This window comes from Phalaenopsis equestris, unplaced genomic scaffold, assembly GCF_001263595.1.
Source record: "Phalaenopsis equestris unplaced genomic scaffold, ASM126359v1 Scaffold000226, whole genome shotgun sequence".
Taxonomy (NCBI): domain Eukaryota; kingdom Viridiplantae; phylum Streptophyta; class Magnoliopsida; order Asparagales; family Orchidaceae; genus Phalaenopsis; species Phalaenopsis equestris.
The window spans coordinates 424833-437483 of record NW_018164668.1 but is presented as its reverse complement, the minus strand read 5'-3'; the positions used below and the strand labels follow the sequence as shown (position 1 = coordinate 437483).

The window sequence follows — 12651 nt, the reverse complement described above, 5'->3', positions numbered from 1 at the left end:
TTCATCAAATTTGATATAAAGAATGTATTTTTAAATGGAGAATTGCGAGAAGTATATATGGACCTGCCACCCGGATTTGAAGAAAATTTTGGAAAAGGTAAAGTGTGCAAATTAAAAAAATCTCTATATGCGTTAAAGCAGTCTCATAGAGTTTGGTTTGAGCATTTTGGTGATGTTATCAAGAGACATGGATTCTCTGAAAGCCAAGCTGATCACACTCTCTTTTTCGAACATTCCACCAATGATAAAGTAGCCATTATGATTGTATATATAGATGACATGATCATGCAGGGGATGATTCTCTGGAGATTAGCAACTTGTAGAGGAAACTTGAAGCCGAATTTGATATTAAGGACTTGGCAAATTTGGAAACTTGAAGCCGAATTTGATATTAAGGACTTGGGAAAGCTGAAATATTTCCTCAGAATGGAGTTTGCAAGATCCAAGGAGGGAATTTTTGTCAATTAGCGCAAGTATGTCATTGATTTACTCAAAGAAACATGAATGAAAGGTTGCAAGGCAACATATATGCCAATTGAATCTAATATAAAAGTTGAAAACAACATCAGCTGATGAGGTAATAGCCAAAGCACGCTATCAAAGATTTGTAGGGCGACTAATATATGTGGCTCACACTCGACCTGACATAGCCTTTGCAGTGACTATTGTGAATCAATTCATGCATTCACCTGGACCTACTCACTTTGATACCTCAAAAGAACTCCTGGAAAAGGACTTTTGTTCAAAAAGGAAGAACATTTTCTAATAGAGGCCTATACAGATGCAGATTGGGCAGGAGATGTAAATGATAGAAGATCTACATCAGGTTATTGTACCTTTGTAGGCGGAAATCTGATTACCTGAAAAAGTAAAAAACAAAGTGTGGTAGCAAGAAGTAGCGCTGAAGCAGAATTTTACTCGATGACACATGGGCTCCATGAAGTATTATGGATAAAAAGACTCCTCGAAGAGTTGAAGATTCAGATACTAGCACCCATTAAAGTTTACTGTGACAACAAGACTGCAATCTTTATAGCTCATAATCCAGTTCTACATGACAGAACAAAACATGTAGAAGTTGACAAACATTTCATCAAGGAGAAGATAGATAGTGGTGTGATATGTTCTACACACCCACTGCTAGCCAAACAACAGATATACTAACAAAAGACCTTTCCAAAGTGTAACACGAGAATCTAATTAGTAAGCTTGCCATGAGTGGCATCTTCATGCCAGCTTGAGTGGGAGCATTGAAAGATGTCAAAAATAATTAAGATTATATTTCATATTTGTTATACTCTATATTTAACTCTATATTTAGAGGGTTATAAGAGGGTTATAAATTGTATGAGTGATCTTAGAAATCACTATTTATTTTCTCCTTAATTAGGGAGATTAGTTGTTTCTTATATTTTTTTAATATTCATTTCCTTGTCTATTGTATCATACTTTTATTGCTTTCCTTACCAGTAAATCTTGTAATGGGTATTTATACCCCTCTTTGCATTAATAAGAATAAGCCCTCTTATATTTTTTCAAAATCAATTACAATTACTCTTCGAAACGTGAAATAAACGACAAATAAACCCAAATATTATTACATAAGGCTGTGATTCGAAGGACAGCAGGTGCTGCGATTTGGAAAGCCGCGGGAAATACAACTTCGGAAGCGGAGGAGTGTGTTGACCTCATTTTAAGGTCATTTCTCCTCTCCTTAGATCCTAGGATCTAGCTCTAAGGTTTCCTATCAACTATCTTAGAGGACTAGAGCTGGGACCCACCCTTTTAAAAATTCGAACAACTTCGTGATTCTTTTGTGGTGCCTCACCTGGGTGGTCTCAAGCCATCATTATTTGGTTGAGTGGTTAAGGACCAGCATATGGTAAACCAAAGAGAGTTCCCAATAGAATCTTAAGCCCTAGGGAAACACCTTTAAGACTTTATCAACACACTCACACAAAATACACAAAATACTCTAAGTTGTGCAAAATCAGACTGAAATTGAACTTAAACAGGGTGAAAAAAATGAACTTGTCTGAACGACCCCGGATGACGAAACAAACTGCGCCGGTGCATCAGAGACGTCGATTTTATGTAGAAAGAACACCCATATTGCTATAATTTTGCACGAGCAAATCACATGCAAATCGATGAATTTGTCCGAACGACCCCAAATGACGAAACGGACTGCGCCAACACGTCTGGAGCATCAATTTTACCCTAGAAAAGACATCCATTTGCTAGGGTTCAGAGCAATATACTTAAATAATATAATATAATATAATATAATAAAACAAAATAATAAAAATAAAAAGAAAATCCCACTTAATCCCTACTCACGCACGCAGACTCGCGACCGCAGGCATGCCCTAGCTTCTGCGCTCCTCTCCCGCTCGCGATCCTTCATGATTGAGCCTGATTCTTCCTCTCCCGCGATCGGCCGCACCCGAGCAGAATCCTAGCTCGCACGTCTCCTGGGTCGATCGCGAGCTCCCCAGTGTTCGACCGAACAGCTCGCCAGTCGCGAGCAGCCCCCTGTCCGACCCTTCCTCTCCCTTAAGCTGCATTTCCTCCTCCCTAAATGCGATCTTTCCTCTCCCAAAAACTCATTCGGCCATCTCACCATGGTAGGTAAGGCATTTTTCTCCCCTCATTGCCTATAAAAAAAAAAAAAAACTATTTGAGGGGTTCTCGGTTGACCGAAAATTCAATAGGAGGGTGGAGGTGCTGCCAAAATTTTGGCTTGCGTGAATTTCCTATTGAGTTGTTTGGCACTATTGCTTGGATCCTCCGCATTCCTTCTGGGCTGCTCGGTATTCTTGCTTGTCGGCTCGATATTCTTGCTTGGTTATCTGTTTGACTACCGAGGTATTATCCTCTTGCTTCATCGCTCAATATTCTTGTTTGATTAAAGGGTTTCGTTACAAATTTGCTACGATTTATACATTGGTGCTGTGATTTGTACAAGTTTAAGCCTACTTTGAAAGGAGAGCTTAATAAGCCTTTTACCTTCTTAATGTCCCCATATTTTGAGGATAATCAAGCTCCTTAGCACACTTTCTTTTTCTCTTGTAACCTCATGTTTCCTTGAGGCTGGTTCCTCCTCCTCCTAGTCATATAAAACTAGAGGTCTATGTGTTAAACCATATAATTAAAAGATGCGTGTGGTTAGAAATGCTATGATATTGATCATTCTATTTCCTGACTTGGGGAGGTTTGCAGAAACAAATTCTCATTTCTTCTACTGATGTGTTGTCCTTGTGTGCATTAGTTGCAAGTTGTAGTTTAGTGACTACAGTTTGATATGGGCATGCTTTCTTATTGGAGAGTTTGATGCAAAAGATAAAGCAATAGTAAGACAAACCTGTGAGATTTATCTTAGGGAAATTTACATGCATGCCGCCTAGTTCTTTTATATTTACATATTTAACACCCAAACTTAATCTTTGCATGCATACCACTAAATTTCTAGGCGTTTACATTTGAAACATTTGATTCTTATGAATTTGCATTTCTAATACATGAAATTCAGTTTTCTTCCTCTAAATCTTTATGAATTTGGGTGGTATACATGTAAATCTCTCTCTTTTTTTAGCTGCATACGAAACTCGCTTTCAATGGGAGTTCTACTTATCATTGCTAAATTCGGAATCTATAGCTGAATTTTATAATTTGAAGATATTAGCACATTCTTGGAAAGCTTTGTATATCAAGCATATAATGTGTACATATGTATACACTTAAAGTTTGAACTTGAAGATGTGAGAGTGAAGTTACATGTGATACTTGTGTGAAAATCCTGAAACTTTGACGAGCTTACTTTTCTCTTTTTTCTTTTTTTTTTGGAAATATGAGTTTTGCCTGTTTTTTTTGCGAGAATTATGGAATGTTGACGAGGTGGATTTATGCAAAATATGAAATTGTGCAAGTTGTTTTATGCGAGTTGGCAGTTCATGTTGCTTCCTTTGGGCGATCACTTACTTATTTTGGATGGGTTTCAAATCCACTCTTTTGGGCTGCGGTTTTGAGATCCTTTGAAATGGTTTTGCTACATATATCGCAGCAATTCCGAAAGTTTTTCGCAGCTTATTTTGGGTTGTGGTTTTGAGGTCTTTTTGGAGTGGTTTTGCCACACGTATCATAGCGGTTTTGGAGGCTTTTATACAACGATTTGGGTATTTTAAGTGTTGATTTTTGGAGGCATTTACACACATTTTGGGGGTTGATTTGATCTTTGTTTTGAAAGAATTTAAACGCATTTAGGCCGATCCACTTGTGATTTTGCCCCTTGCTTAGCTGATTTGTTTTAGAAGTGGGTCGGCCTCCCATTTCCGTTGATTTGTTTTTATTACTACGGTTAAGTTAAAAATGAGAATTTCTGATTTACTTATTTTTAGGATTGATTCACGCCTCAAAAAAAAAAAATTCTGTTGAGATGATTGAAACCCAAAGGGAAATAGGATAGCAAATCATTCACCTCTTTTTTATAAGAAGAATAAAATTGTAATTATGCGAATTGTTGAAAATAGGGAGAAAATAAGAACTTAAATGATTCAAAAGTAAGAGACATGAATTGAAAGATCAGTAGACTATCAATTAGGACTCCTAAGCATTGGTTAGACTTAAGCCCAATTGTTTTAATTAGGATTGAAACACATTTCATGAACCTTTTTGATAAAATTATAGGTTTATCCCTAGGTCTTAAGAACATGATAGTGAACTAAATTTAATCTAAAGATGTTCAAGGATTAGTTGGAAAACACTTAATTGAAGACATAACACTTTAAAACACTTCAAGCTCAAGTTAAAGTGTAGGTTTCTTAGATTTTAGGAATACACCTTAAGTGAGAGTTCATCTACCTCTTTTTCAAATGGATACTGAAGCTAGACACCTAACGTCAAGTCATAAGTTAGTTAAAACAATAGACAAGATATGCACCAGGTTGTGGTTCATGACTGATTTAATTAAATGAAATGATAAAATTTTCTTTATAACTTGACCTAAATGAAACTCAATGCTCCGGGATTTAAGCTTGAATCTTACACTCAAATCCTCATGACAATTGGACATTCCCAATATCACATATAAATCACCCACCCTTGGTCATTTATATGTGACGTGTTTTGTTTTATTTGTTTGTCGTTTTCCTACGATTTGTTTTGAGTCTTTGTGGGTCGATTTCAGTTTTCCTCAGAGCTTTCCATGTGCTACTTCATTTATTCTGTTATACATAAACACATTTGTTATGCTAGCTGAATTTTTTTACTATACTGTTACGTGCGACGCTGATCCCATTTATAGGTGCAGCAATAACAAGAAACTCAGGTATCCAAAGTTTACAGTACATTTATAGCACTTTACTGTATTTCCTTATACTGTTTTTATTTACCGCACCTTATACTGTTTTTCATTTACTGAATTTCCTTATAACATAGTTAGTTCATCCATTCTTTAAATTAACTATAAAATATTTTCGATATAGTCTGGTTTAGGAGGTATATAATGGTAAGTCACCAAATAATAATATTGCACGCTCACATATAAGTCATTAAAACTGAAACTACTACTACATGGAGCATGAAACAACTCTTCGTGGACAACACGACTGTGACGTAGCGAACGAAGGATGACAATTTGTAGCAGCAAAACAAGTTCACATCAGCTAAACCTTTTTTGTAGAATAAATAACATAACCAATAGAACTTCGAGGTAGTTTGTTTAGCGCAACATAAATCCTCACTTTGTCTTTAGGATTTTGTACAACTCTGTTGTGCAATTATAAGTCCTAACACTTTTTAAAATTCCGAAGTTGTCGTACGGTACGATGTAAATCCTCCTATCTTTCTAGGTTATTTTTACGATAGGATATCGTGCAAATGTAAGTCTTAAATTCTAAAATAAATTATGGGATTAAATTTTAAATAACATCATTTCAAAGACATAAAACCAAACAATATGATAGTTGGGAGGTCACTGGGGTTTTCCTTGGATTTGTGATATCCCCTACTCTTCATTCTTTTGGATTCCTTAAAATAACTGTTCCTATTTGAGCCACTTTCATTTGACTTTCCCATGTCCAATCTTGGAAACCTAAACTTTAAAATCTTGAAAGCAGAACCACTGATCTTAATCGAGAGTCTTCTTAAGTAACCCCAATCATTTAAGATGTAATTAATTTTAGGGGTTTGCCTCTATATGGGACTTGGAACCCAGGTAAAATAAACTCTATCTAATCTTTATATTAGATAGGAGAATTTGTCAGCCTCATATAAAAAGTTTCGCAGACCAAACAGATGTCACAAAATTTTTTGGTTTGAGTGGTTAAGTCTACTACAAGTAATATGTTTATCTTTCGGGATAGTGTAATACATGTGGTTTTACGCTAAACCGTCCAAACTATTTAATATGTGAGACTCGTTTGATCTCATTTCAAAATTAAAATATTACTTTCAAAAATAAAAAATCACATATTTATATTAAAACTATTTTCATATTTACATAAATCATTCTTTCCAAAATAACGGCAAACAGTGTGGTTGGACGGAGCTGCTGTTAGAGGGGAAATAAGTAACTGGGGAAAAGCAAAGTGCAGGCGACATTAAAGACAATATTATAGGAAACCTAAAGTCGTAGGTTTTAGAAGGGAAACGTAGGTTACGTAAACATGGAGGCGAGAAGGCTTCGATTTGGAGGGCAGCAGGTGCCACAGATTGGAAGACTGCAAGGGCTGTGGTAGGATCAGCGACAGGGAAACAAGAAGCTTTTCCGGAAAGGAGGGGAGTTGCGACAGTGGGAGTAGGGAGTGGTTGGATGATGCGATTGGGTGGCAAGGAGTTGAGGTGGATGTGGAAGTCGAGGAAGAAAATCACTACCGTGGAGAGGGATACAGCCGGAGCACCATCCTAACTATTGGAAACAGCTCTTGAGGGGAAACTAGAATGTCGTAGGCTGTCCACCCAAATCTAAAATCAGAAATAACATAACTTGTTTTCTTAAGACCTAAAAACACATATAAATAGAAGTGGGATGGGCGGAAAATGATGAGTTTGCATGCACCTTGAATTTTAATATTAGTATTGCTCATCATCTTAATGACGCAACTCTAATATTGAATCAAGGCAAGGATGACCTCCCTTTTGGAGGCAAGAAGCTATATAAAGAAGGATAAAGATAATTTTACATTAATATGTATTATATATATTCATTATATATGAGAAATTATGCATGGAATTTCATTACTGACTTGAGATCTTTTATTTTATAATGAATTAAATGAAGAATTCCTGACTTTCTTTCCTCGAGTAATCTGACAAACAACTTAAGAATTCATTTTGGGTACCTTTGTCTTCTTTATATTTCTTATTGATTTTCACAGATTTATTATGTATCCTTTATCATACACCCTCATACACAAATCCTAAAGAGATAAAGAGCCCATATCTTTCGAGTTAATAGATAATATTCTAAGACAATTTAGTTCACTGGAAACAAAATATAATCAAATAAAAGCATGTAGAAGGGGCACCTTGACGTCCAAGAAAGCTGGCTTGTTTTATGTCTGTGCCAACATTGCAGTGGCCAACATATCTTTGTTTCATATCAATAGCGGCTTCAGCCTGCACAATTTAAAATAAGGATACCATGATAATGGTAGTTGGGAAATAGGTTAATAGTAATAACCACAATGATGATTATAATGATATATAAAAAAAAATTGGGGAACTTCATACAAGAAAAAAAACCAAAAAATTGAAAAATAAATACACAGAAGTAAAATGCCATCTAGCATTCTTTCAAGCCAGCCATTCATCTCAAAGGCACCTCAAAGATATTCATTAGGACTAGATTATCATATAATTGCGTGGCAGCATATCGCCAGAAATTTTCTAATAAATGGAGACAAAGCATTTTGATACAACTACTTAAAAACAAAGCATATATTCAAGAGTAGGTTAACTATAGAAGAATCAAATTTGTAGGTCTACACTACAACTATGAGAGAGAATAAATAAAAATAGGCATTAAAAAACCGCATCTATCTTGTAGAACGAATACTGTTTTCAATCCAAGAAGATAAACTATATAAGCAAATTTCGTATTAATGGAAAACTCTTCATAGCATAAAAAATTAATTTAAATAATTTAAGCAATCTCGAGAAGATAGCTAGAGCACCATAAAAATTAATTTGGAGCTCATCAAAGCCAAAAAGTGTGTCAAAGTTAAGAGGAAGTTAACAACGATATGTATGATTGCGCATCAACTATTATTAGAAGTTGTGAAAAAAATTTCCCACTACAATATAACATACTAAGGATCAACAATAAATCCATAACTTTTTATTATAGTTATAGAGATGTTTAAAATAATATTAAAATTTTGGTGCCTCAGGCTATAATTTATGTAGATGTGAAATTCTAATCAATGAAAATTCATTGGGCAGACAAAAAGTTAAAGCAATAGATAAAATAAAGGATTAAAATTATTAGGAAAAAGATATAGCAGATCATTTGCAAATTTAGTAGTAAGATATAGCAGATCAAAAGCAAAGTGTGATATGTATAAAAACTATAGATTTTTTGATATCGGAGTTAAACCAGATCGCAACGAACTGGAAATTTTATTTCAGAAATACGATGGAAGTACAAAGAAAAAAAGTTCCTGAAACATAAATAAATGACAACAAACACCCTAAGGGGAGGAGGAAGGTGGTGGGTGATGGTTGGACAACAAGTAGGTTAATGGGTTGGAGGGGTTAGTGTTGTGGTAGGAATAGGAAGGCAAGAAAGGGTTTGCGACAATAGCAGACAGGTGGGGGGAGATTTGCGGCAACAACAAACGGGTGGGGGGAGTTCACGGCAACAACAAGCTAAAAAGAGGAGGGTTGCGACAACAGTAGGCTGAAGGATTTTGGTAGCTATCTGGTAGGTGGAAGGGATTGACGGCAACAACATGCCAGAGAAATGTGAAAGAAGTATGGAGGTAATTATCAACTCGGAGCAGGATACAGCCGGAGCACCACATGTTCTTGCATACCACCCTAACTAGGGAAAAAGACTCCAAAGACAGAAATCTCAAAAAGTAAAAACTAAACCCTAACATATATATATATATATATACATACACACATATATGTACAAACATACATACATGTATATGTACACATCCATTGGCGGGAACATGAAGGCAAAAAAGGGTTTGCGACAATTTTTGTGGCAACATCAGATAGGTGGGGGAGTTTTGCGGCAACAACAGACAGGCAGAGGGAGTTCGCAACAACAACAAGCTGACAAGAGGAGGGTTGCGGCAACAGTAGGATGAAAGATTCTGGTAGCTGGCTGGTAGGTGGAAGGGATTGACGGTAGCAACATGACAGGGAAAGGTAAAAGAAGTATGGAGGTAATTATCAACTCGGAGCAGGATACAGTCGGAGCACCACATGCTCTTGGATACAACCCTAAAAAGGGCGAAAGACCGACGACAAAAATCTCAAAAAGTAAAAACTAAACCCTCACACACACACACACACACACACACACACACACATATATATATATACATACCCACACATATATGTAGAAACATACATACAAGTATATGTACACATCCATTGGCGGAAACATAAAGGCAAGAAAGGGTTTGCGGCAATATTTGCGGCAACATCAGACAAGTGGGGGAGTTTTGCAGCAACAACAGACAGACAGAGGGAGTTTGCAGCAACAACAAGCTGACAAGAGAAGGGTTGCGACAACAGTAGGCTAAAGGATTCTGGTAGCTGGCTGGTAGGTGGAAGGGATTGACAGCAACAACATGCCAGGGAAAGGTAAAAGAAGTATGGAGGTAATTACCAACTTGGAGCAGGATACAACCGGTGCACCACATGTTCTTGGATACAGCCCTAACAAGGGAGAAAAAATCATATGACAAAAATCTCAAAAAGTAAAAACTAAACCCTAACACAATGTGTGGGAGGGCCCAAGCATGACACCCTTCCCACACAAAAATCACAAATGGTTCTAAAACTAGAAAAAAAAAGAAAAATACATTAGATACATAAATAAAAAGAGTAAATAGTGCCGATATACATATTATCAGGTGGCTAGAGAGCGACCCAATTTGATCTTGCCTCTGCCTCTAGTTCTAGGGAAGGAGCAAGCTAATAAGTTGGTAAGATGATTGTCATTGCCAGTAGTAAATAATGTATCATCCAATATGTTCCCAAGCTGGAGTCGACCTCCATTTGGATCAAAATTAGGGGTCCATTTGAGCAATTTCATATGATTGCCCTCGATTGTGATGAATTTTTTTTAGAAAATCATTTTGTAATCTTCTTCTATGCTCAGTTGTATCATAACATGTCTTTCGTCGAAAAGATTCACCTGTCAATCCCCAACTAGTTTGAAATTTTCAAAAACCTTCATAACAATCTCCATCTTAAGGCGACCTAATTGAAACTTTCCAACTAGTGTAAATTTATACTTTCCTGCATGATTTGAAATTTCAGCGTCATAGAAAAATATTGATGGTTTGCCCGCCTATATGGCTTCGTTGTCCACGCTCTCGCACTGCTAGGGTTCGCCTATGACGAACCCTGATTTTTCTGCTTAAATACATTTTTGTCAATCAATCACTGTTTTGTCTTTCATCCTTTTCTTCTTTGTCGCCAGTTTTCGCTGTCGTGTCGCAACTGCTCTTTCTGTTTGTTGTCTCGAGAAGTCGTTGCGCTCGGGGGTGTCGTCTTAGTTGTCTCTCGCAGTTCTTCGACTTTTGATGGACGCCTGGGCGCGAGCTTCTCCAGCGGCTCATCGTTGTCCTGAGAAGTCGTCGGGCTCGGGGGCGTATCTTAGCTGCCACTCCCCGTCTTAGTACGTTTGGGCGCGGGCTCGAAGCAGAGATTTCACATCGCCCTCTGCTCGACTTGGACGGGGTTGCTCTTCCTCTGCTGTAGCTTTGCTGTCCTATCGTCGCGCATCCCTCTTTTGGTGATGGCTTCAGACAGATTGTATGCTGCTGCCCTTGCGGGTGTCCACTCCTCAAGTATTCTTAAATTGTGCTATTTCCCTCCTTCGTTTGAGTTGGCGGAAGACATCAAGAAACCTGATAGAAAGAATGAGAAACCTGCTATCTTTTTTAAAGAAGCTGAATGTATTCAATTTGCTTCCTCCTGTCGCCTGAATTTGGTCGGAAAATTTTTTATGACCACCCCAAAATGGAGCTTATTGGTAAGGAATATGAGCTTATGCATCTTGTTGGGGAGTGAAGAATTGAACTTTTAGATAGAAGACGCATTCTTATTCAACTTAATAATAAATATGATTACACGCGATTATTTGCTAGAAGAATAATCTTGATTGATAACAGAGCAACAAAGATTTTGAAATGGTCGGTGGGTTTTGACCCACAGATGGAACCACCAATTATTCCGGTTTGGATTCGGCTCACTGGCCTGAAATTTCATTATTTTACTCAAAAAGTGTTATACTCTATTATCTCAGCTTATGATAAACAACTCAAAACGAACATTTTCCTGCTTTTAATTTTTCTCGTTTATCTGAAGCTAGAGTACTTGTGAAAGAGACATCACTTCTATCGCTTCTGAAGATATTTGGTTAGGCACATAACACCATGAATATTAACAAAATATTGTGATTGAGTCTTTTCCTTCATATTGTTCGAACTGTCGTGTGTTTGACCACTCCAGTTCTCAATGTCAACATCTACACCCCCACCTTAGACCAAAAAAACAAAGTACTTTGTCAGAGGCAATGATTCCCCCTACTCCGGATCTGCTCTAAGTTATTGACAATATTGATCATCAAAAGAATACCCCTGAAGATGTCACTATCCTCGCATAAAATATGTCAACCATTCAGCCTCCACAAAATATTGTAGCTTCTCCGTCTTTGGAACCTCTTTTCGTGGGGGCGAGGGAGAAATTTTAGATTTCACCTATCTTAGAACCTATCACTGATTTTACAGTGACAATATTTCTACTGTCTCTCTACCTCCTCATCAGGTCGAGCAAGATGTTAATGTTACTCAGGCACATGGGGTATGGGGTCATGGGGTTCATGATGTGCAACAGCCTACACCTGTCTGACCACCTTTAGACCAATTCACTGATCAGATGAGTCAATCCTCGGATGAGGAATGATATGTTTACACATGTAGAAGGACGAAGAAGAATGAAGACCTACTTGAGCTCAGGAATCTAATGAATGATACTTTGGTTACTTTGGGTAATGATGCACACCTCACCAATTTGTTAGCCGACTCCCTTCCGAGAACTAGAGACAAAGACAGATCTAAATTGAGACATCCCTAGCTTTTTGTTAGCTCAGGAATCTGATGGATGATACTTTGGTTATTTCGGGTAATGGTACACACATCACCAATTTGTTAGCCGGCTTCCTTCCGAGAACTAAAGACAGACACAGACCTAAATTAGGACATCCTTAGCTCTTTGGGCGCGTTCATGGTTTTGGTTTTTTAATCTTATATGTATCTTTTCTTTTTTTGGAATTTTCTGTGTTGTATCATGTGGGTTGGGCTTTTAGGCTCACTCATACAAACTAACAGTAATTTTTACTCTTTAATATATTAACCCTCGGGCTTTTTCTAATATATATATATATATATATATATATTGAAA

At 37.1% G+C, this 12651-nt stretch overlaps 1 protein-coding gene across 1 annotated transcript in view; it reads right to left on the bottom strand.

Moving 5' to 3' along the window:
* LOC110023657 (WD and tetratricopeptide repeats protein 1) overlaps positions 1–12651 on the bottom strand; it is a 134720-nt gene that overhangs the window by 23761 nt on the left and 98308 nt on the right. Inside the window, 1 exon segment of the mRNA XM_020723170.1 lies at positions 7527–7617. Coding sequence (XP_020578829.1) covers positions 7527–7617 — 91 coding nt within the window.